Source organism: Aquarana catesbeiana, linkage group LG13 (assembly GCF_042186555.1).
Source record: "Aquarana catesbeiana isolate 2022-GZ linkage group LG13, ASM4218655v1, whole genome shotgun sequence".
NCBI lineage: Eukaryota > Metazoa > Chordata > Amphibia > Anura > Ranidae > Aquarana > Aquarana catesbeiana.
The window spans coordinates 30,822,728-30,847,965 of record NC_133336.1 but is presented as its reverse complement, the minus strand read 5'-3'; the positions used below and the strand labels follow the sequence as shown (position 1 = coordinate 30,847,965).

The 25,238-nt window shown below is 45.6% G+C and overlaps 1 protein-coding gene across 1 annotated transcript; it reads right to left on the bottom strand.

Annotated features, from left to right (window-relative positions):
- Positions 1-9,391: 9,391 nt before the first annotated feature.
- On the bottom strand, positions 9,392-25,022 carry DLST (dihydrolipoamide S-succinyltransferase). Its single transcript, XM_073609854.1, has 15 exons — positions 24,875-25,022; positions 17,318-17,351; positions 17,198-17,246; positions 17,023-17,072; positions 16,866-16,940; positions 16,680-16,735; positions 14,453-14,564; positions 13,614-13,781; positions 12,891-12,967; positions 12,664-12,761; positions 12,456-12,586; positions 11,357-11,430; positions 11,195-11,278; positions 10,719-10,886; positions 9,392-9,797 (listed from the first exon to the last, which is right to left on the bottom strand). The coding sequence occupies exons 1-15, from the start codon at positions 24,929-24,931 to the stop codon at positions 9,663-9,665; spliced, it is 1,368 nt and encodes a 455-aa protein (XP_073465955.1). The 5' UTR covers positions 24,932-25,022; the 3' UTR covers positions 9,392-9,662.
- Positions 25,023-25,238: the final 216 nt, after the last annotated feature.

The following is a 25,238-nucleotide window of genomic DNA, read 5'->3' as shown; positions in this document are numbered from 1 at the left end:
TACTGAGCCTGTTTTGACCCCCCCTGAATAAGAGCGGTCGCAGGCTGTCTGGTAAGCCTCCAATACTATTCACTAGGTGGTGGGCAGCACCTGCGGTGGAACATAGATCCAGGATTCCATATTTGAACACCAATGCTTTTTGGGACTTTAATTTTTTATCTTCACCCTTATATATGTATTGTTTTTCACTTTTATATAATCTACCACGGTTGATTAACCGTATACTGGTTGATATAATTCTATTGGTTGTCACTTATTGTTGTTATTTTTTGTATTGATATATTGATTCAACACATTTCTCATTTGGGATATATACACAGCGCTGCACTGTTCTTTCTATATAGAAGCTCACGCATATGTGAGCGGCGCCCGCATATGAAAATGGTGTACAAACCACACATATGAGGTATCGCCGCGATCGTTAGCGAGAACAATGATTCTAGCCCTAGGCCTTCTCTGTAACTCAAAACATGCAACCTGTAGAATTTTTTTAAACGTCTCCTATGGAGATTTTTAAAGTGGATGTAAACCCAATGTCATCCTTTCTAAACTACTGCCATAGGGGTTATCAATAAGGATATACATGCCTCCTGCATTTATCTTTACCTGTCAAATGTCTCCCCTCTGTCTGTTATGAGACCCGAAAAACTGCAGATTCTGTGGGTGGGTCTGTTGTCTGGAGCTCGGTGGGTGGAGTCGTGATGTCAGTAGACTCCCCGCTCTACACTCCCCTTGTCAATATGCATTTTCTCCTGTGTATTTCTTACACTGAACTTCTGCTATGATCTCCAACATCCAGTGAAAAGACAGGAAAGTAACCACATGACTTCAGCATGTCAAATCATGCTGAGGTGTGGAACAGCCAATCCTTGCAGAGCTGCTGAAGAAAGGAGTGGGGAAGGGAATTAAAAAATAATGCATGTCTTAGGCTAGTGCACGAGATGTAAATCACCTGTCACTCACAGCAAGGGGGAGGATTTGACAAAGTTTTTCTCTGTTTGTCAAGATTTATCTCACTGAACAATAAAAGAGGATTGCTCAGAGCTGGATTAACTCTTTGTGGCAAGACTGGGCTCAAATGATAGGAAATCTTATACTCTACATTATGACATCAAAAAAAAAAATTTGGGTTTACATTCACTTTAAGGGTAAAAATTTGTCACCAGTCCACGAGCGGGCGCAATTTTGAAGCATGACATGTTTGGTATCAATTTACTCGGCGTAACATTATCTTTCACAGTATTTAAAAAAAAAATTGGGCTAACTTTACTGTTGTCTAATTTTTTAATTTAAAAAAGTGCACTTGTAAGACCGCGGCGCAAATACGGTGTGACAGAAAGTATTGCAACGACGGCCATTTTATTCTCTAGGGTGTTAGAACCCCCAAACATTATATGTATATATATTTTTTTTTCCTAAGTAATTTTCTAGCAAAAAAAAATGTTTTTAACTTGAAAACACCAAATCTCAGAAAGAGGCTCGGTCCTTAAGTGGTTAAAGAATAATAAAGTAATAGATAAATAAGAAAAACGTGAACAAAATTACATTTATATAAACTTAAAAAAAAAATGTCCACAGGGAGAGGAGAGGGCGGAGGAAAGGAAAATAGAAGAAAGGAGAGAGTGGGGGAAGGAGAGGAGGAGGAAAAAGAGGAAAACCATTTTGCTTTTTTTTTTTTTTTTTTTTTACTTTTCTTAAATATGACAAGGAGAGAGGGACAGGTGGCATCTAATGCCATACCTTCCATGCAAGATCCTAGTGGACTCGCTCAGCAAATGCAAGGCGGTAAATCCGTAAAAGAGAAGGTCAAAGAATATGCAGCAGCTAAACTTACAAAATTTGCAATGTCATCCAAAGATAATGAAAACAAAGTTTCTCAGCATGTTCCCAGTGAAGAACTGGAAGAATCTTGCACTGGAGCAGATAAATTTAATCTACATACAGACTCAGAACAAAGGAAAGATGAAGTTGAAGCAATGGACAAGAATGCAGGACAACATACCGATAAACAGATTAATGCATTGACATCACCACTAGAGCCTACCCTACTAGATGTGCTAAAAGCAGTGCAACAACGTCAAAATTCTTTATGTAACTTGACTAGGTGCAAGGTGTTAAAGAGGAATTTATCTTTCTTCGCCAAGATGTACAGAAAATACGGGAACGAACATCTGCCCTGGAAGGCCGCGTTAAAGAGCTAGAGGACACTTCCCAGTTACTGGGTACAGCAGTCAAAGAGGTAATGAAAATATCTGATGCCAACGCTCGTAAATTTAGAAGATCTGGAAAACCGCCTTCGACTTAATAATATCAGGTTGGTGGGCTTTCCAGAGCGTGCTGAAGGAACTAACCCTGTAGAGTTCACGGAGGTGTATCCATAGCAAATGATATTGACTTTTTCTGCAGGCAAGTACAAACTGACATTAGAGGTCGCTATATCTTCCTATATTGTACAATGTATGGAAAATCGTATGTGTTGGCTAATGTGTATATATCACCTCCTTACTCATCAGAAGTATTTAAAGAATTTTTGAAATTTACCTTTGATAAAGCAGAAGCTCCTTGGTAAATAGTAAGGGGACTTTAATAGCTATTGAGACCCTCAGTTAGATAGATATAGTGTGACAATGGGACAAGTGACTTCTACACGCGCTTCATTTGATGGCTATATTCGGGAAATTGGCCTAATGGATGTATACGAGAATGCTACACCCAAATACCATAGAGTTTTCTTGTTTCTCTACTAGTCATCTGGCCTTATCTAGAATAGACTTGGCGGTAGTCACCTCTGCGATGTTACCTGTGATATCTGAAGTGACCTACGCAGCTAGAGGGCTGTCTGATCACTCCCCATTGGTTCTTAAGCTAACCTTATCTTCTACACAGATTTGCACCTTTTGGAAAGTTAAAGCGGGAGTCCACCTAAAAAAAAGGGTCCAGCAGCAGACGCCGATCACTCGCTCGACTCTCGGCGGCTGCCGCCGCCATCTTAGGTGAGGAAATCAGGAAGTGAAGCATTGCGGCTTCACTTCATGATGCGCAGTAGGGAACCGGAACTGGTCCCCGCTATCTCCTGGGACCTGTGTGTTTCCCAGCAGACAGCGCGGAGGGACGGGAAGAGGCGTAGACTCCCGTGGGAGTCTATGCCAGGAAGTGGGTGCAAATACCTGTCTTAGACAGGTATCTGCACCCCCCCTCCCCCCGAAAGGTGCCAAATGTGACACCGGGGGGGGGGGTTCCGAAAAGCGGAAGTTCCATTTTTGTGTGGAACTCCGCTTTAGTCCTTATTGGTTTAATCTCTTCCCTTCAAAGGAGAATATCTTGCTTGATATTCTGGCCTATGTTACTATCAACAAGCCCTCTGTATCTTTGCAGATTTACTGGCACTCCTTAAAAGCATATTTTGAAAATTAAAAAAAAAATAACATCTAGGGCTTGGGAATGTTATGTGGATGAAGCTGCTTTACCTGCCGAACTCCAATATATAGCAAATCCTACTGTAGAGAACAGCAGAAGTGGTTACAAAAGCAAAAGGCATATGATGATATTTCTTGTAAAAAAAGCAGAGCAGAAACTATTTTTTTCTCCAGCAACCCTATTTTGAGGATGGGGAAACGCAGGCCACCTTTTAGCAGCAATAGTAAAAGCTCAAAAACCAGTGACAGAGGTGGCGGAATTGCAAGTATCTCCAACCAAAACTGCACCCACTACAGTTTAAAAAAAAAAAACTTGTATAGTAGTAAAGTATCTTATAAAGAGGCCGAATTACAACTTTACCTTAACTCTATTACATTAACAGAATTATCTACAGCCGATAGAGAGATGTTGGATAAACCTCTGACTTTAGAGGAACTTCAGGCTGCTTCTGCTAGTATGTCTAATAATAAAACCCCAGGAGCAAATTAATTAGTATGGGAGGTCTATGGAACTAATTTGTTGCCTGAATTACTACAGGTATTTAATGCAGCATTAGAGTGTGGCCACCTCCCTCCCTCTATGAATCAGGCGATTATTATAGTCCTATTAGACTCCTAATAATCCAGAATCATATTGCCCAATATCATTGCTTACTTGGGACGTAAAATTATTGCCAAAAGTGTTAGCTACTAGATTGGTGAATGTAATACCTAAGAGAGTGCATTTAGACCAATCTGGTTTCATTCCAAATAGATCTAGCGCAGTGAATATAAGACGTTTACTCCTCAATTTGCAGGTTCCATCTGAAAATCTAGGTAATAGAGCTATATTGTCACTTGATGCGGCAAAAGCTTTCGATAGCATAGAGTGGGATTTTCTACGGCATTGCCTAGAGAAGTTTGGATTTGGACCACAGTTTATAAGTTGGATACAACTTCTTTATGCGGCTCTGGTGGCACAGGTTCAGGTAAATGGACATGTATTAGCCCCTTTCCCACTACAACGAGGAACAAGAGAGGGATGCCCATTATCACCTCTATTATTGGCCCTCGAACCTCTGGCTGCTGCTATTCACCAATCATCTAACATTTACGGGTTCCGTAGATCTTTAGAGTGAAATATGTTTTTATTATGTTTAACAAAATAAAAGAACACAAAGACCAAATATTCATTACAGAAGATAGTAAAATATAGATCACGTATACATTGCGTGTTAAAATATAATCCTGAGCGAAATACCATCATACAAATATCTTTCAAAATCAAGAGGCTAAAACCTTAACGTCTTGAGGTGAGACTTATTAGAGTTGGTGGATAAAACATTCGGGTGTGGGGTGAGGAGACAAGCTTAGAGAGAAAAGGAAAGAGGAGAGAAGGGGACAGAAGAAAAAAAGAAGGAAGGGGGGGGGGAGTGTATAGTGTAGGAGGTGAGAGGGTCAGAAGGGGATTGAGCAAACCTTGGTGCAGCAAACCTGTGTGATGGAATCAAGAAGTGTTTCCGAGTTGGCCATAGGGTGTCAGCATAGCTTTCAGAGAGTCGGAGGTAGAAAAGTCAATCCAAATGAGCCATAGGGCCTTACATTTTTCATAGGTGTCATTGTCCAGGGCTAGCATCTCTTCCATACACATGATGTCATTGACACCCATAAGGACAAAGGGGGGTGTGGTTCCGTAGATCTTTAGAAGGGGACAAGATTGCTCTATATGCAGACGACACATTTCTATTTTTGGGAGATACATCATCCTCCATAGTAGCAGTGAGGTCTTGAATTAATACATATGGCTCTTTCTCAGGATTTACAATAAATTGGGTAAGTCAGTTCTTTTACCTGTAGACCCTCTGGTGACCAATCTGCCAACCTCTGCGTCCCAAATTACTGTAGTTTCTACATTTAAATATCTAGGCGTCCAAGTTACAACACCAGTGAATACATATATGCAGAGGAACTTAACTCCATTACTCATGCGCTTTAAACAAGTGGGGAAAATTTGGAGTAAATTACCTTGAATAGTAGGTTGGAAAAGGCAACTTGATAAAGATGATTTGGATGCCACAATTATTACATCTTCTACATAATTGTCCTGCCTCAGAAATTTTTTAGACAAGTAGATACCTTGTTTAGAGAACTTATCTGGAAATATAAACATCCCCGGATTAGGCTGGGGACTTTGCAGTTGCCTAATGATGGAGGATTAGCTGTTCCCAATACCAGACTATTATATGTCATTACAACTTCAGCAACGAAATGGCTGGAATGGTTTAGATCGTGAGGATCCTATACAGTAAACTATATTTTCCCAACTTCCAGTAGTTCCACCAGTCCAGTTAATAGTAACCTATCACTTTTATAGTAAATGCTGTTTTCCCACATTTCATTTATTTCACAAAATTTGGACTACGGTTCAACAAAAATACTTGTCATGAAGGATGTACCCAACCTATGCCTATATGGAAAAATTTGCAATTTCCCGAGGTAGCGAAACTTGAAAATTTTGACTCATGGAAAAGGGCTGGTATGTTGTTGCTTCATCAACTTTTTGAGAACGAGGTTTTACAACCATTTGATAAATTAGCAGAGAAATACCAGCTGTCTAATAAATCATTTTTTTCAATATCTACAGTTATGACATGTTTTGCAAAGTCAGCTTTATTGAAATATAATCTATCTTTATTTGTAACTTTGGCAGTAACATTAAGACGCTCCAAAACAGGGACTTATTGGGGATATATATTCCTCCTGGCAAAGGACAGTTAAAGCCAACACACCAGATGGTGGTCTTGGACGGTGGCGCAGAAACTTGGAGACTCTTAAAACCCGTACACACGATAGGAAAATCGGAAAAGAACAATTTTGTCCGGCCAACGATCTTCCGGTTTTCAGATTGTTAGTATGCTGCTTTCGACAGCCGAGTCCGTTTTTTCCTCAGACAAAAGCTGGATGTGCAGACTATAACATTTTTGTCTTACGTGAGCTCAACATCTGATTTTCATTTAAAGTGGTTGTTAACCCACTTTTATTAAATGCTGCCATCCTCTCTACAGCATTATAATAATTGTGCCTGTGTTCTGTAAAAAATACTGCATACTGTATGAGCTCTGCCTAGAGCAGAGCTCATACAGGTACAATTGTGCAGTTTTTTTTTTTACAGAACACAGGGACAATTATTATAATGCTGGAGAGAGCATGGCAGCATTTAATAGCTGAAATGAGAGCAGGAGTGGGGGGGGGTGGCACAGGAGACAGATAGCAGGCTGCGGCTGAGGGAATGACGCAAATGGACCACAATGTCAGGGCTCAGCAGCCATGATTATCATTGTCTCTTTGCAGAGGGGAGGTTATAGCCAGGTATTCTTTTAGGTGATACGGGGGTCCAAATGACACAGCACAAGCACTATGCTGTATAACATTTAAGGGAACAGGATCTTTATTTTTGGGGGTTAACAAACGCTTTAATTAGTATAGTTTTTGTACGAAAAAATTCAGAAGAGCAAGACTATACATGTTTAAAAACTAAAGAATACATACAAAACTATTCAATACATTACATCACTTCTAAAGTTGTATTCTGTTGTAGAAAAATGTTCGTATTGTGAGTAACCTGTTCACTTTTCAATTTCGACAGGATACAGCATGCCAGAAAAAAAAAAAAAAAACAGACAAACCGTCGTCCGAAAATCTCATCGTGTGTACAAAGCTTAAGTCCTTAGTGATGAGGGGTGGGAGCAGGCTTTGAAGAATTTATTCAGAGTATGCTTGTTCTCATCATAGTCTGACCCAGTTTTGCATCATTCATAGATCCCACTACACTCCCTTAAAAGCTACACTCTTGGGGTAAAGCAATTACACCAAATTGCCCTAAGGTGCACCAATGTTACAAGTACACTTATACATAGCTGTGGCGATGTCCTAAATTGTATCGCTATTGGCAGTGTGTATTTGATATTTTAAATACCCCATGTTCTACACAGGTTGTTTGACCCAAAAATAGCATTGTTCGGGATGTCGGAAGATAGTATTCCGGTTGAGATGCATGTGATGTGGTTAAGATCTATGTATATAGCCCATAAACTTATACTACAAAAATGGATTTCAAATTTTCCGCCAACAATAGCTCAATGGTTTGAAGCCAATAAACCAAATTTAAAATGGGAGGAATTGACATATAAACATAGGAAAAGCCCTGAAAAATACGGTCCTGGTGGTTGGTCTCCAATTTGTCCGAGCAAGTAGTTGAGGATCAACGAGACTGAGGAAAATTAATGAGACGGATCCTTGGAGGTAGACAAAAAAAAAATTATATATATATATATATATATATATATATATGTATATATATATATATATAGATAGATAGATAGATAGATAGATAGATAGATAGATAGATAGATAGATAGATAGATAGATAGTTAAGGGGTAGTAATTAATCGGAATATAATGGTTAGTTTTATTTGAGCTTATATTGTCAAATTCAGGTAGGAAGAGAAAAAGGGAAAGGAGAGAAAAGTAATTATTACATTTAATTTAATGTGATTATAGGGGTTAATAGGGTTATATATAATAATTAAAAGTACAGTTGTAAAGAATAATCCTTATGGTTTTTTTTTTTTTTTGTGTTGTTTGATGGGGCGGCTCTGTGGGAATGTTATAGGTATGCATATGTCCCCCGTTATCTCTGTACTGAGAACCGAGCGATCAAACATCGCCGATGGCTCGGTTCTCTCACCTCCCCGAGCGGAGAGCTGCTGACTGTCAGTCAGCATCTCTCCTGCTCTGCTCCTCCATGCTCATCGGAGCGCTGAGCTGTGGAGGGGAGTGGCCATCTCAGTGGCTCGCTGAGAGGCCGAGACTGCCATCAGTCCAGGCACTCCTGTGACCCGTAGGAGAAGCCCAGCCTAAAAAGCTCAGGCTGGACTTCTTTAAAAAAAAAAAAAAAAATAGCTGAACTCCAGCTTTTGTTACACTTTACTTAGTTCATTTGGGCCAACTGTGTCCCTCACTAACCTGAGGCCGCTGGATGTGCGGTATAAACTGTATGTAGCTGAGGCAACATACAGCGTACAGCACTGTGTTTTCCGGGTTCAAGCCAAAACCTTCCTGTCTCATACCCGGAGCACAATAGTATGAGCGGCGCTCAGCCGTTCATAGAAAGGAATGTATTCTAGCAATGAATACAAAGCTTCCTCTGATTGGCTGAGTCAGAGAGGCGGGCTGATGATGTCACAACATCAGACTCAGCCAATATGGATTCCTATATCAGCTATAAAATGTACAGGCTCCAGGGGCGTCATCCTGATCCTTTCCTCATTGCTAGTGAATCACTGGTGCAGAACAGTTCAGGAGTTTATTGGCTGCCCATGGGGTTGGCTGACAGTTCATTGGCTGCCCATGGGGTTGAGGCTGACAAATACTTCCTAGATCACTCGGTAGCTATAAAATCTGCCTTACATTAATAAAATCTGCGAAACAGCTGAAATGTGATGTCTGCATTGTCCCTAGCAACCCCAACAACATGAGAAAAAGGAATGTGAATGGTCGCTGTGGGATACACAGACAGTTCTTAGTTCTTGTGGTTTGAATATGTAAGCAAATAAAATTTCTGAAATACACACTTGCAATCCCTTGTTCGTATACAGAGGTCAGAACCCACCTGAACAGTAACGGAAGAATTGATGCCACCTTTGATTAGTACATAAGATGGCTGAATACATACAAACATACTGAAGGGCTGTGATGTCACTAACATCATATAAACTTCCACATATCAAAGAGCTGTGACATCATTGTGTCACATGACTCCAAGTTTCAAAAGTTAGGGTTCTCCTAACTATTTTGAGGGTTCAGAGAGGAGTTACGCAGTTCTCATAACAGGAAGTTTGGGGCCTTGTTGTGCAACTTCCTTCACCTCCATTGTTTTATCACTTCTGACAGTAGCATATTGCAGCTTTGCAAATACAATACTTTCTACTCAAGCGTATTTTCATAAATGGCGTTTATTTTTAAACATTTAAAATCAAGTCCTTAAATATTGTAGTTAACTCTGTATATGTCGCAAGGTGCCATATTGATAGGTGGAAGAGATGATGGCCCAACCCACTGGAAGAGGAGTCTGTAAAAAGCGCACACCAAGTCTCTAAATTGGCGCCTATTTGCTCAGTGGGGGTTGGGTGGGGGACAGTGGCCCCAAAATAAAACTTGGGGGATGGGGGGAGTAAATGGATCATTGAGAAGCGTGCAGAAAATCCCTCATAGATCGAGAAGAAGAACGCGAGGATCTTCCACCGCCGACTTGATCTTACGCAGGAAAAGGACTGCTTCTCTGCCGTCTATTAGTCGATGGTCATAAGTTAGAGCAACATACATCATTGGGCGCACCTCCACCTGTGAGAGCAGCGAGGTATAATGAGCAAAATAATAGGAGGCACAAGCCAAAAAAAAGAGGTCCAATGAGCCCAAATACCCACTCAACATTCCATATTGCAATGAGCAAACCCTAAAATCTTTACCCCCCCGCCCACTTCCCCCTGAAATCTATACAACCTCAAATACCCCTAATCTACAAAGCTCCTGACACACCCTTAATATACATCCCCCAAAACTCACTGCCCACTTTATTAGGTGCACCTGTTCAATTGTTTGCTAACACAAATTGCCAATCAGCCAATAACATGGCAGCAACTCAATTAACATGAAAGCATGGATCCATCCTGTCCTGTATCAACTGTTCAGGCTGGTGGTGGTGGTGTAATGGTGAGGGTGATATTTTCTTGGTACACTTTAGGCCCCTTAGTACCAATTGATCATTTAAACCCCACGACCTACCAGAGTATTGTTGCTGACCATGTCCATCCCTTTATGACTACAGTGTCCTCATCTTCTGACGGCTCCTTCCAGCAGGATAATGCACCATGTCACAAAGCTCCAATCATCTCACCACTGGACAATGAGGTCCCTGTACTCCAATGGCCTCCACACTCACCACATCCCATCCAGTATAGCATTTTTAGTATGTGGTGGAACGGGAGTTTTGCATCATGGATGCGCAACCGACAAATCTGCAGCAACTGCGTGACGCTATCATGTCACTATGGACCAAAACCTCTGAGGAATGTTTCACACACCTTGTTGAATCTATGCCATGAAGAATGAAGGCAAAAGGGGGTCCAACCCGGTACTAGCAAGGTGTACCTAATAAAGTGGCCGGTGAGTGTATAGAATACCTGTAAAATCCCAAACCCCTAATCCATTCAACACTGGCCCTACACCACTCCTACAGACCCCCACTACCCCAAATGTACATACCTTTCCAGATATGGCCACAGGCCGGTCAAATATGCCGTGCATTCCCAGGATGGCAGACTGTGGGGGATTGATGATAGGTGTGCCAAACATGGACCCGAACACCCCTCCATTACTGATAGTGAAGGTGCCACCATCCATGTCTTCGATTGCCAACTCATTCTTGCGAGCCTGAAGAGGGAAACATGCGTCCATTATTCAAACAGTTCAGATCTACTCCTACCACCAACTCCTCCCACTTCCCACCCTGTTAATGTCATGATCTCTACTTCTACCACCACCGACCCTCCCACTTCCCATTGCTAATGTTTCTTCGTCAACTCTGCCCTCTTCCAAGGAATTCTGCGTATAGTCACTGTAAATGGATATTATTTTTTAAGATGCTCTTCATGGGTGGGCACGAAGGATTTATTTGCACTATAGGTCATCTGACGCAAACCACAGTGCTGCCCGAGCAGCGGCATTCTATATTACATCACCTTCTCTCCAAGCTCTGCAATGGTCCGTTCGATGTCAGCAAAGTTCATAGATTCCACATTACGTAACACAGGAACCACCAGACCCTGCAAGGGGAGGGGGGAAAGGTAGAGTCAGAATCTTTCCGCTAACCCCACCCCTCACTCTAATGTTCACTCACTCACCCGGGGTGTAGATACAGCCACACTGATGTCTATATAGTCTCTGTACACAATCTCCTTCGTCGTATCATCAATAACTATGAAAAAAACAGAGAGAAGGTGGGACAGAGAACTCTCCAACATCAGGGGAGGAGCCTGTTATACACAGTAAGGGGACAGGGACCAGAGAGGGAGGAGCCTGTAATACGCAGTAAGGGGACCGGAGAGGGAGGAGCCTGTAATACGCAGTAAGGGGACAGGGACCGGAGAGGGAGGAGCCTGTAATACGCAGTAAGGGGACCGGAGAGGGAGGAGCCTGTAATACGCAGTAAGGGGACAGGGACCGGAGAGGGAGGAGCCTGTAATACGCAGTAAGGGGACCGGAGAGGGAGGAGCCTGTAACACGCAGTAAGGGGACAGGGACCGGAGAGGGAGGAGCCTGTAATACGCAGTAAGGGGACAGGGACCGGAGAGGGAGGAGCCTGTAATACGCAGTAAGGGGACAGGGACCGGAGAGGGAGGAGCCTGTAATATGCAGTAAGGGGACAGGGACCGGAGAGGGAGGAGTCTGTAATACGCAGTGAGAGGACAGGGACTGGAGAGGGAGGAGCCTGTAATATGCAGCGAGGGGACCCAGGACTTTAGAAGGAGGACCTTTAATAAAAAACAACAAGGACCAGAGAGGAAGAAACTCAATATGCAGGACAGGAACTAGAGAAGTGGGGGCCTCTAAAATACAGAATAGAGGCTAGAGAAAGGGTGGCCTCCAATTCGCAGGCAGAGGAGAGTTAACATGGACTGTGGAGGGAGAAGCCTCTAATATGCAGGGTGCAGACAGAACAGGCACTATAGATGTAAGAGGATCCAATAAACAGGTAGGGGACAGATATCAAGAATTGGGGAGTCTCTAACACGCAGGCCAGGGAATGACAAAGGACCTCTAATATGCAGAACAGGGACTAGAGAGGAAGGAGCCTTATATGTAGGACAGGCACAAAGGATTTGGGGGGATGATTCCAACATACATAACAGGGAGGAGCCTGCAACATTAGATCAGACCCAGACAGGAGGGTGTAAGAATGGGTGGGCCATGGGGTGTTATATAGGAGGGGGAGGGGCTCACCAGCATTGACGGCCGGCTGGTCGTGGAGGGCGAAGGCTGCAGCTTTAACAAAAGCGGACATAAAGCCAAGCTTTAGATTGTGTTTCTTCAAGAAAGCATCTTTGTGCAGCGTCCTCATCTGCTGGATGGTACTGAAGAAGAGGAAGGATGTGTTATTAGACTCCAAGTAGGAAGAACCAACCCCTGCTCCCAGGTGCTGGACACTTACCTCATATCCACCTCATTGAAGGTGGTCAGCATAGCACACGTGTTCTGAGCTTCCTTCAGCCGCTGAGCGATTCTCTGGCGCATCCGATTCATTTTCACCTGCAGAGGGCACACTGAGTAGAGCAGCACACAGAGCAGAGGAAAGGAAGGAGGGGTTTACCATGCAGGGAGGGGGAGAGAGAGGAGGGGCTTATCCTGCTGGTTTCTGGAAAGGGAGAAGGAGCTTACCCTGTGTTCTGTGCGCGCGCTGCCAGCTGGGGCGACTTCAGACACAGGAGCAGCAGATGTTGGCTTCACAGCAGACACTGCAATTTCATAATAGGTCAATAACAACTCAGCCCACCGAACTGTTCCACCAATACCAACCATACACTATTACCTCTCACAACTTGTGCCCAATTACTGACCTCCATACCTACAGTGTCCACCCAGTGCCAGTGTCCAATCACTGAAGTCTATATCTACAGTATCCAATCATTGAGCTTCATATCTACAGTGTCCACCCAGTGCCAGTGTCCACCCACTAACCCCAGTATCTACAGTGTCCAATCACTAACCTCCATTACCTAGTATCCACCCAGTGCCACTGTCCAATCAATAACCTCCATATCTACAGTGTCCAGTCACTGATCCCCAATATCTATAGTGCCCACCCAGTCCCAGTATTCAATCAATTACCTTCATATCTACATTGTCCACCCAGTGCCACTGTCCAATCAATAACCTCCATATCTACCGTGTTCAGTCACTGACCTACATATCTATAGTGTCCACCCAGTGCCAATGTCCAAGCGCTACCCTCCATATCTACAGTGTAGTGTCCACCTAATACCACTGTCCACTCTGTCCTTCATATCTACTGTTCCCATTCCACTTACACAGAAATTTGGCAAAACAATTCTAACCAATCACACATCACCCAACACCTTGTAGACACGCTCTGCAACGTACCAGGCTTTGTTTCCAGTGGTTGGGAAGAGATGGGTGGCACAGGTGGGAGAGATGTGGGAATTGGACCAGCAGCAGGAGGCGGGGCTGAAGGAGGCTGAGGGCTTGCTGTAGGAGGAGCTGCAGATGGAGGAGGAGCTGCAGCCTCGGCTGGTTTGCTTTTAGGAGCAGCTGAACAGAAAAAAAAACACAAATCAACAAAGCAAATAAATCTGCCTTCCATATGTTTCTTCAAGACTGGCCACACCCCACCTTTCTCCAGCCAATACAATTACCCTTCCCTATTCTTCCTCCAGCCAGCACATGCACCTGCAAAACTGACCACTCCCCTTTCTATACTCTAGTCTAGCCAAGTAGATCGAGACTGACTCCTCCCCTTTCTTCCTCAACCAATACAAAGTAGCTCCAGAGTGATCCCTCCCCCCTTTTTCCTCTAGCCATTACTATGTACCTCCAGACTGACCAGTCCCTCCATCTTCCTCCTGCCAATACTATAAAACTTCAGACTGACTCCTCCCCTTCTTACACAAGCCAATACAATGTACAATACTGACCCCACCCCCAGTTTCCTACAGCCAGTACTATATATGGCGCCAGAATGATCCCTCCCCCCTTCTTTCTCTAGCCCAGGGATCTCCAAAATACAGCCCTCCAGCTGTTGTGGAAATACATGTCCCTTGAAGCATTGTAAACCTCTGACATTCACAGACATGACTAGGCATGATGGGAATTGTAGTTCCTGAACAACTGGAGGGCCACAGTTTGGAGACCCCTGCTCTAACTAAGTCTATGTAACTCCAGAATGACTCCTCCCCCTTCTTCCTCCAGTCAATATTATGTACCTCCGGACTTCCTGAGGACAAAGAGAGGAGTCCCACCCTCCACCTTTCCACCATCAGGGACCAGAAGAGCCTCGATAACTCCAGCTGTAGGAGCGGGTACTTGTACCGATGTCTACACAAGGAAACATGAAGCTTATTGAGTGAAACATGAAGGTAAATAAAGAGAACCAGTCATGACTGGGACTATACTTAACAGCAAATACCACAAGATGCCTATTATGTGTATTAGCCAGAAAAACCTGTCCAGGGCCCCCTCCCCCTCTCTGATTTAGATTCCTTGTTACAGAGCGCTCCCTGATTTCATGGCTAAACTTCACCCCCGGCCCTGTCCAATGAAAGTGCTCCTCTGGTCTCCAAGCCATTTTCATTGCACAATGGAATGATAGTAGGCAGGGTTTCATTCTTAGGAGTTTTCAGAATTAAGAAGTCTCACAAGAGAGGTTTTCTTTATCCTGCCTCCCCCCCTGCAGGGGACAACATGCACTTTGTAGTACAAGTTCAGTGCAAACTACACGGCGCTGTGCTGGATACTGCTATGGTGACTTAAGAGCTGGAAAACAGTGTATGGTATTAATAGGAGTTCAGGCAGCTATCAGGGCAGCCTCAGGGAGTCCACAAGGTCAAGACACAGAAATTTGTCAGCAGGATCAGCTGTGACCACCTCACAAGAGGGCCCCGATTTATAGAACCTCACACGAGGGCCCCTACTTATACAAGAGCTGTAAAACCCTCTCACATGCAGGCCGCTATTTATAGCGCCTCACAAAAGAGATCCTATTTATAGCCCCTAACATGAACACCGCCATTTATGGCACAGCAGACCTACCATGAGGGTCTCGATTTATAGCAGAGCTGTGACCCCCCCCCCCCCCATTTATAGCACCTGCCACCAGCCCCCCCCCCCCCATTTATAGCACCTGCCACCAGGACCTTTTGATTTATAGCACCTGCCACCAGCCCCCCCATTTATAGCACCTGCCACCAGAGCCCCCCTCATTTATAGCACCTGCCACCAGCCCCCCCCCCCCCATTGATAGCACCTGCCACCAGCCCCCCCCCCCCCCCCATTTATAGTACCTGCCACCAGGCCCCCCCCCCCCATTTATAGCACCTGCCACCAGGCCCCCCCCCCCCCCCCATTTATAGCACCTGCCACCAAGCCCCCCCCCTCCATTTATAGCACCTGCCACCAAGCCCCCCCCCCATTTATAGCGCCTGTTACCAGGCCCCCCCCCCCCCCATTTATAGCACCTGCTACCAGGCCCCCCCCCCCCCCCCATTTATAGCACCTGCCACCAAGGCCCCCCCCCCCCATTTATAGCACCTGGCACCAGGTCCTCCCTAATTAATAGCACCTCACAAGGGCTTCCCCATTTATAGCATACCACACAAGTACCCCCCCATATTTACAGCACCTCACGCAAGGGCCCGCTCATTTATAGCACAGCCAGCAGAACTGTGACCACTTCACAAGGTATTCTGGGAGGTGGACAGACAGTTGTGGATGGGATGGGACACCTTGTAAAGTGTTCAGGGAGGTAGACAGAGCTGTGATTGTGGTCCCTGTTGACATGTTCTGGAAAGAGGGCGGAGAGTTGTGAATGAAGGTCACATGACTGCACAGCCATCCCTACTGAAGTCCTTCACTGTGATAACTGGCCAACAACCTATTTGTTCATTTCTATTAATTGGCAGTTTGGCGTTAGTGGGTGGAGTCCAGGAACAGTAAGAAACCCCACCCCAAAAAAATATATATCATTTTTCATCCCTGCAACCATGGCACCAGTACTGTGTGAACACAAAAACATTGCCGGCCCAACTTTTGGCTCACTGCTTTTTCCCCAGGAGTTTACACAGGGCACCTCTATCCTCATGGCAGGGAGACTCTGCCTCTGGTGACACAAAAAACGATCGTAGGCAACATCAACAAAAAAAAACTAATCATTGTGACTACAGAGGGCTGGGCCTCCCACTCCACCACCTGACTAGAGGGCGGAGCCTCCCACCCCACCATGTGACTACAGAGGGCGGAGCCTCCCACCCCACCATGTGACTACAGAGGGCGGAGCCTCCCACCCCACCATGTGACTACAGAGGGCGGAGCCTCCCACCCCACCATGTGACTACAGAGGGCGGAGCCTCCCACTTAGCACTCTGGGATAGTCAGTGCAATGGACCAGTGTCTATAGAACAGAAGTAGGTAAAAATCCAGTAGAATTCCAATCACCTTGTCAGTCTCAATCTCGCACACAACTTCATCCTCAGATACGGCATCCCCGACAGCTGCAAGAGACAATAAGGGGTTAACTGACCACACTCGGAGCCTGGCTGCGCAGAAGACTCACCCCCACAGCTAACCACCCCTGGCCTGCCTTTCTCTTCCCCCACCCACCCAGCAGCGCCACCATCTCACCTTTCTCCCACCTGACATCTCCTTCTGTGACAGATTCAGCAAATGCTGGTGTGTTGACGGTCACCACGTCCTGCCCTGCCGGGGGGAGAGGGAGGGATTAGGAGAATAGCGGTCGCTGAATTGTTTCATCCGATTGCTAAGCTGTGCTAGTACTTACTGCAAACGGCTGACGTCCGATAGAACCTGATTGCATCTGTACTGGAGGGTCTGCAGAGAAAGAGACCAGACAGCGCAATCAGCATCCTGTCCAAACACACACATACACACACACACAAACCCCCAGATGCTATCACCAACCCAGATCCACAGCGCAGGCCCTGAACACTACTTACAGAAAGTTCTTCTGGCTGCCAACAGACGTGATTCGGCACCCGGCGGCCCCTAAAAAAAATAAACAGAACATAAAGAACAACTCTGCACCATTCTCTGCAGAACATCGCATTCATACTCACGCGTGTAAAGTCGAATCTGCGTGCCGCTGGAACCCTGTGGGAGAGAGAAAAGCTATCAGAGACTGGGGAGGAGCTCTGCCAACATTCCTCCAATCAGATATGTGCATTGTGCTCCTCCCACCTTTACTAGAGGGCAGTCCTCCAATCAGCTGCCTGCACTGTGCTTCCCCCTACTTCCACTATATGGCACAGCGCCAATATTCCTCCAATCAGCTGCCTGCACTGTGCTCCCCCCTACTTCCACTATATGGCATAGTGCCAATATTCCTCCAATCAGCTCCCTGCGCTGTCCTTCTCCCACACCTACTATAAAGGCATAGTGCCAACTTCACCCTCAACGTGACAAATTATGACTCACAGATGCCTCTGATATAGGAACAGAGGAGCCAATGGGAAACGGTCCAGAATTGTGCACTGCTAAACATTCAGCAACACATCAGACGGCAGAGAAAACTGGATTTTTTTGCTTTCTTGGAATACATCACAGGACACAGCATATTTATATCCATTACAATAGATTTCCTATGGTTCCGCTGTCACTTTCAGGCGATTGGACACTGGCAATAAAAACACACAGGAAGGTCTCCTCCTAGGCATAACCCCTCCCCTTAGGCAAGGCTTCAGGTTTTGAAGCCAGCCATGAACCTCAAAAGGAAAAAAAAAAAAAAAAAAAGGGGTGGGATCTTTGGGTCCGGGGTTGTACAGGCAAATCAAAAATCCTATTTTCTTTATTGTACATCACGGAACATGGAGTATCTTCCTATACATGATGACAGGGATGTCCCAAAGCACTGAATATGAGGGGGAGGACAACACAGAAACTGGCCCCAAACAACGAAACCAGAACAGGTTAGAACCTCACGCAGTGGCCCTCAACACACGCCGACCAAAAGGTACCGTCCTCAGCGGCTCCAACATCTACTTGGTAAATCTTTGTGAAAGTAAGAACCAAAAACCAGATAGTTTTTACAAACTTGAGCTACTAAAGCCTGGCAACGAGTAGCCCAGGAGGCACCAACACTCCTGGTAGAATGAGCCGTTACCGAAAACGGTGGAACTTTGCCTTTTAGACCGTACGCTTGAGCGACAAGCTGACAATTTAATAGAGAAATGTTAGATTCTGAAGCTGCGTGGCCCTTCTTCGGGCCTTCAGGAAGGACAAAAAGGGGGATTGTGACTGACAAATAGAAGCAGTCAACCTCAGGTAACAACCAACAGCACAAAACTAGGGATGCACCGATACTTTTTTTTTCCCGGCGAGTATGAGTACTGATGCCTTTGCAGTGTAATTTGAGCCCATACAAAATGATGCGGTTGCCCGCACCACTCCTGTGTGAAGTCACTATGGCAAAACTGAATGCAATTCGGACAGCAATCGCACCTCATTCCTGTTCAAATCGCATGTGATTCTTTGCATTGCCATTTCAGCCCACTCATTTTGTATGGGTTCAAATCACAACGCAAAAAGGTATCGGAGCATTTGCATAAGTACAAGTACTCGTGCAAAATGCTTAGTATTGGCACAGATGCTGGCATCGATGCAACCCTAGCACAAACCATATCTAAATGGTGAAGAGCCTTCTCCCTCAGTCTGAGGCTTAGGACAGAAATAACACACCACATTGGGGGAGATTTACTAAAGCTGGTGCACTCAGAATGTGATGCAGAGGTGCATGGTAGCCAATCAGCTTCTATCCTCAGCTTGTTCAAATAAGCTTTGGCAAGAAAACCTGGAAGCTGATTGATTTCTATGCAGAAGTGAGCCTGATTTTGCACTCTCCAGCTTTAGAAAATAAACCCCAATGTCCTGGTTAAGATAGAAAGAAGCAATCGCCTTTGGTGAAAATAATGGCCAAGGCCAAAAAAATCACCTCCTCACAGTGAAGCACCGGGAGAAGTTTCTTACAGGGAAGAGTAGCCAATTCAGAGAGCCAAAGTAATGGCAACCAGAAAAATAACCTTCGGAATCAGAAGGACTAAAGGAATATCCTGGATAGGTTCAAACGGAGATCTCTGCAACATAGAAAGTACCAAGTTGAGTTCCCACAAATGACTTGTGGGACAACAGGGGTGACGCCTTCCACAAAGACATGCAGCAAAGAAATGTGTAACAACTGGTCTCTGAAAAAGGCAGAAACTTGACCCTTGATCGTTCTCAAGGCCAAACCCTGATCAACTCCAGATTGGAGAACAGCCAGGATGCGACCCAGGACATACGTGTGAGGATGAAATCACCTAGCCTCACACCATGCAAAATAAGAATTCCAGGTTCTGTGGTAGAATCCCCTTGGTCGCATTCCCAGTGTTCATTAGGGTAGGAACGACCAAATCTGAGACTCTCCTGTCTCTTAAGATCCTGGCTTCAACAGCTATGCAATTAAAGCCAGTGACTGTAAAGGACAGAAGGCTGGAACTTTCAACAGAAGGTCCGGTCAATCCCGAAGGATCCAAAAGGTTGTTCCCCCGGCATGTTTACAATGTCAGCAGAGCACCGCGTTCTCCTAGGTCAAGCCAGGGTAATTCGAATTTCCGGAATTCCTTTCACTCAAATCTTGCGAAGCAGACGCAATGGTAGTGGAAGGAAAGCAAAAATTATGGAGGAGAACTGGTGCCACAAGAGCATCCATCACAAACACTTGAGGATCCCTGATGCTGGAGAGGAACCTGTAAAGCTTTGCATTCAACCTGGACACCAGAAGATCCACATCTGTGATGCTCCACCATCAACAGAGTTCCTCAAACACCACTGGGTGAATAGCCCATTCTCCCCGGAGACAGTTGATTGCGGAAACCCCCCTGCCCATTTTAAATGCCTGGAATGTGCACAGCATACAGTATGAGCAGTGGCAGCCGCTCCATTAGGAGTGCCACCCCCTAATCCCTGCAGCTGTCTGGTGGATCTGGTGGTTTGTTTGCCCTGACAAAAATGGAGCACCAGCTGCCACTGAGCACGAGAATATGTTTTGCCCAAGCCAGGGTGAGATCCACTTCCTCTTGAGCAGCCCAACTTCTGGTGCCTCCTTGATGATTTATGTATGTCACCACCATAGCGTTGTCCAACTTACAGGAAAGCCCTGACCAATGCAGTAGGGCAAAACAAATTGTCAGAACCTTTGAGGATTGAGGGAGGAATGATTTTACCATCTACAGCACCCATGGAGGAGGTCCTCCAATCAAGAGACAGTCTTCTGCTGGGGTGTAACAGCATCAGGGAGTCCAATGACTGCGCCCTCCAGTCCATTGTCACCAAGACATTCTACTATAGGGGTTTGGAATTAAACTGGGCATTGCCTCAAAAAAGGTGGCTACCATCTTTCCCAGAACCCTCATACAAAGACAAATCGGGGGACTTATCAACGACTAAAGCAAGTCTATCATAGTTCTCAGAGCAAGAAATTTCTCCAGAAGGGGATCACTCTTGCCTGGATGGTATCCAGCCTAAATATTCCAACCTCATGTTGGGACAGTCCAGAGTGCGCACAGTGAGATACAATGGTCTCCAGCAGTGAAGGAGATATTTACATTTGAGGGAACAATGTTCAGGTACCCCATGACAGGGATACCTCAGGTACGAGTCCCAGAGCCAGGACCTCAGTGAGCATACTGGGAGGTGTGGAGAGGTGGAAGAACAAGGCCAGCAACCAACAATGGTGGAACTCCACCGCAAACCAAAGAAACCTTTGGTGAGGTGGAAAGGTCAGAACGTGCAGGTAAAAATAGTATCCACTGAGGCCAGGAAATCTCCCTGCTGGAGAGAGGCCACAAAAGACTGTAACAATTCCTTGAGGTCCAAGATGGGGGCGAACATAGATGTTTAATTTGGGACCCCTGAAAAGGTTTAAGTAGAAACCGCATAACCTCTGCCCTTTAGAACGCCTTAAAACAGAAGATGATTGAAAGCTTACAAAAGAGCAAATCTGTTTTTAGGGGGGGATTCAAAGAAACATGTCTTTACAAATTTACTTCAAATCTAGGAGCCAGCTAAAAAAAAAGTTAGGAGACAGTTTTTTTAAACAAAACTTTACGGGTGAAACATGCAACATGTTCCCAAAACGTGAACTTATCCTTTAACCCTTTTACAGCCAGAGCCTTCTTCGCAGCTTTTTAAAACACGTTTAAAAAAAAAAAAAAAATTAGGCCTGAAGATTACATTTAAAAAAAAAAAAACCCAACAACTTTTACTGAAAGACACCCTAGAGAATAAAATAGTTCCAATTTTTTATATCACACAAATTTACCGAAAAGGTACATTTCTGTAAAAAAACAAACAAAAAACACATTAAAAGTTAATTTTAAGGTGCACAAAAACACAATAAATCACCCAAGTTTTTGGTAACATATAAAAGCCGAAGTTGCATCGAGTAGATACCCAACATGTCAAACGGGCACCCAGAAGTGACATCAGGGAGAAGAGTGTATACTAGGGCTGGGGAAAAAAAAAAAAATTGATTTAAATTTTGAATCGAGTTGAGAGGTCAAATCGATTCAAAATTTAAGCAAATCGATTTTTTTTTCACCGCGCCGGTCCTGAGGAGCGAGGCGAGGTCCCAGCTTCGGCCTAGTCCACAAGGCCGGACGCCGCGGACTATCCTGAAGCCGCGGCCTCGCCTAAACTCCTGCCCGCTGCTCCTAAGGACTGGCGCTGTGTCCAAAAAAAAACAAAAAAAAACACAACTCGATTCGAATCGTGAATCGAGTTTTTTTTTAACAAAATCGCAGATATTTTTTTTTTTTTTTGTGAAAAATCGCCCAGCCCTAGTGTATACATAGCGCAGGGTATGGTAGAGCATTTGGGCGGCAGCCCAGGTGCCAGGACGAAATTTTTTGTCACCATGGCACTTGGTGTTTGTCGAGCCCTGGCATAAGGCACGGAGGAGGAAGGCTCTGAAGTTCCAGCTCGTAGCTGTGAGACACTATATTGCAGATCCACATGTCTGAAATCTCCTCCTACCAAACCTTTGCATAGAGCTGCAAACATCTCCCCCCATCTGTGTGTGAGTGGGTGAATCCTTTATTTGCTAGGAGGACCTGTTCCCTGGCTTAGCGGACTTTGGAATCCATGGTTTCTTTGAGTGGAATTACACTTCATCTGAGCAACACAAACACTATTTAATCAATTTTTATTATTCAAAACAAACTCCCCCCATCCATGTCTTCATGCTATTATTTGCTGAGAAATCACTTTGAAAACTGTCCCCTAGCATTTCTAGCTGTGGCCATCTTGGTTAAGGGCAGATGGTTCATTTATCATTTACTTCCTGGAATACATCTGCACTTAGCATCCTGCAGGTTCCAACACACTATACCCAAGGCACACGTTCCTGTAGAAATGGCCGTGTAGGTAAGTGGGTGCTGCAGCGACCCCCACCTGGAACTGTGTATAGTCAGAGCGAGAGAGGGTCGCCAGCACACCACGGATTTCCAGAACGGGTACAAAACTTTATTCAGCGATCACATCGTTACAACAATGAGCAACATTTTGGAGCCTCCCAGGACCCCTTTATCAGGGCAGGTCACATGCTAGATGAAGGGCCCCTGTGAGGCTCTGAAAAGTTGCTTTTGCAGCACCCACTTTTCTTACACACTCTTCTCCTGCAGGTGGCGGCATTAAATCGGTGAATGAGCGAGCCGTGTCCTTCAACGAGCGATAGAGAAAAAATAAGTTTAACACAAGTAAATATAATCTATGAAGATGCTCTGCGTCTTGTGATGTACATTACAGAAAAGCCGCGGCTCTCAATGCGGAGTCACCTTAAAAAAAAAAAAAAAAGAAAATGGCGGCTCCCTCCCAAGACATGCCTTGGACGTTACATATGAGGGACTCCACTTAATACTCTCACCGGCCATTTTATTAGGTACACCTTGCTAGTACCGGGTTGGACCCCCTTTTTGTCTTCATTCTTCGTGGTGGAGATACAACAAGGTGTTGGAAAGGTTCCTCAGAGATTTTGCTCCATAGTGACATGATGGTATCATGCAGTGGCTGCAGATTTGTCGGCTGCACATCCATGATGTGAATCTCCCATTCCACCACATCCCAAAGGTGCTCTATTGGATGAGATGTGGTGAGTGTGGAGGCCATTGGAGTACAGGGACCTCATTGTCCAGTGGTGAGATGATTGGAGCTTTGTGACATGGTGCATTATCCTGCTGGAAGGAGCCATCAGAAGATGGGGACACTGTAGTCATAAAGGGATGGACATGGTCAGCAACAATACTCAGGTAGGTCGTGGGGTTTAAACGATGCTCAATTGGTACTAAGGGGCCCAAAGTGTGCCAAGAAAATATCCCCCCCCACCATTACACCCCCACCACCAGCCTGAACCGGTGATACAAGGCAGGATGGATCCATGCGCCAAATTCTGACCCGACCATCTGAATGTCGCAGCTGAAATCTCATCAGACCAGGCAACGTTTTTCCAATCTTCTGTTGTCCAATTTTGGTGATCCTGTGGGGATTGTAGCCTCAGTTTCCTGTTCTCAGCTGACAGGAGAGGCACCCGGTGAGGTCTTCTGTTGTAGCCCATCTGCTTCAAGGTTCGATATGTTGTGCGTTCAGAGATGGTATTCTGCATACCTTGGTTGTAATGAGTGGTTATTTGAGTTGTCTTTCTATCATCTAGAACAGGGGTCTCAAACTGGGGGCCCTCCAGCTGTTGCAAAACTACAAGTCCCATGAGGCATTGCAAGGCTGACAGTTACAAGCATGACTCCCTCAGGCAGAGGCATGATGGGACTTGTAGTTCCTCAACAGCTGGAGGGGCCCCCAATTTGAGACCCATGATCTAGAACCAGTCTGCCCATTCTCCTCCGACCTGAACAAGGCATTTTCCTCCACACAACTGCCGCTCACTGGATATTTTCTCTTTTTGGACCATTCTCTGTAAACCCCGAGAGATGGTTGTGTGTGAAAATCCCAGAAATCCTCAGACCAGCCCGTCTGCCACCAACAACCATGCCGCGTTCAAAGTCACCTAAATCCCCTATACCAGGGATATGCAATTAGCGGACCTCCAGCTGTTGCAGAACTACAAGTCCCATGAGGCATAGCGAGACTCTGACAGCCACAAGCATGACACCCAGAGGCAGAGGCATGATGGGACTTGTAGTTCTGCAACCGCTGGAGGTCCTCTAATTGCATATCCCCGCCCTATACCATCCGCTCACCCGTCATGTGATCCAATGCCAGCACACCGGTCACATGACCTCGCTGAGGGCGCTGGGGCGGTGCAGATCACATGACTGGCGACAAACACCAACATTGCAAGACCACGATACGGCTTATGTAGGCGACACGACACCCCCCCCCCCCCCCCCCCAATAATAGGCTAACCACAACCCAACATGACCTGAGGTGACCTCTGGGGGTGTAGAGAAGTATATGTGGGAAGGTAGGTACCTCCTCAGAGGGAAATAGGTAGACTCACCCTCCGGAGGGCGGACACCTAGTAACATGGAGGGGGGAGGGCTGTGGGTACATGATTAGACTCACCCTCCGGAGGGCGGACACCGAGTAACATGGGGGGGGGGGGGCTGGGGTTACATAATTAGACTCACCCTCCGGAGGGCGGACACCGGGCAGCGCAGGGTTCGACTTAGGCAGCGGGAGAACATGGCTGGGACAGTCGCCTCAAGGACACGCCGGAAACAGGACCGGACCAATGACCCGGGAGAGGGGGAGCTTCGATCCCTACAGTGACCCTGTCCCCCCGTCCGCCATTTTGTCGGAGTCCGAAGCCTATTCTTCTGTGCGCATAGTCACTGGGAAGATGGGAGTCGCGCCGGAGACCGTAAGTGCTAACGCTCGGCCTCTAGCGGGTGGGAAGTCAAACGGAAGTAGGGGGGAGGGTGGGGCAGAAGTAAAACACTTCCATTACAGGGAGGAGGTTGCCATGTGACCGGGGGGCGTGGCCTACCATAA

Bases quoted from the DNA above. Each gene is read 5' to 3' on its own strand.
- DLST (XM_073609854.1), bottom strand. From the start codon at position 24,931: ATGTTCTCCCGCTGCCTAAGTCGAACCCTGCGCTGCCCGGTGTCCGCC. The intron at 13,782-14,452 runs GTACATAATATT...TTTTCTGTTCAG, and splicing joins TGTCCTCAGGAAGTCCGGAG to CTGCTCCTAAAAGCAAACCA. The intron at 11,279-11,356 runs GTGAGTGAGTGA...CTCCCCTTGCAG, and splicing joins TGGCTGTATCTACACCCCGG to GGTCTGGTGGTTCCTGTGTT.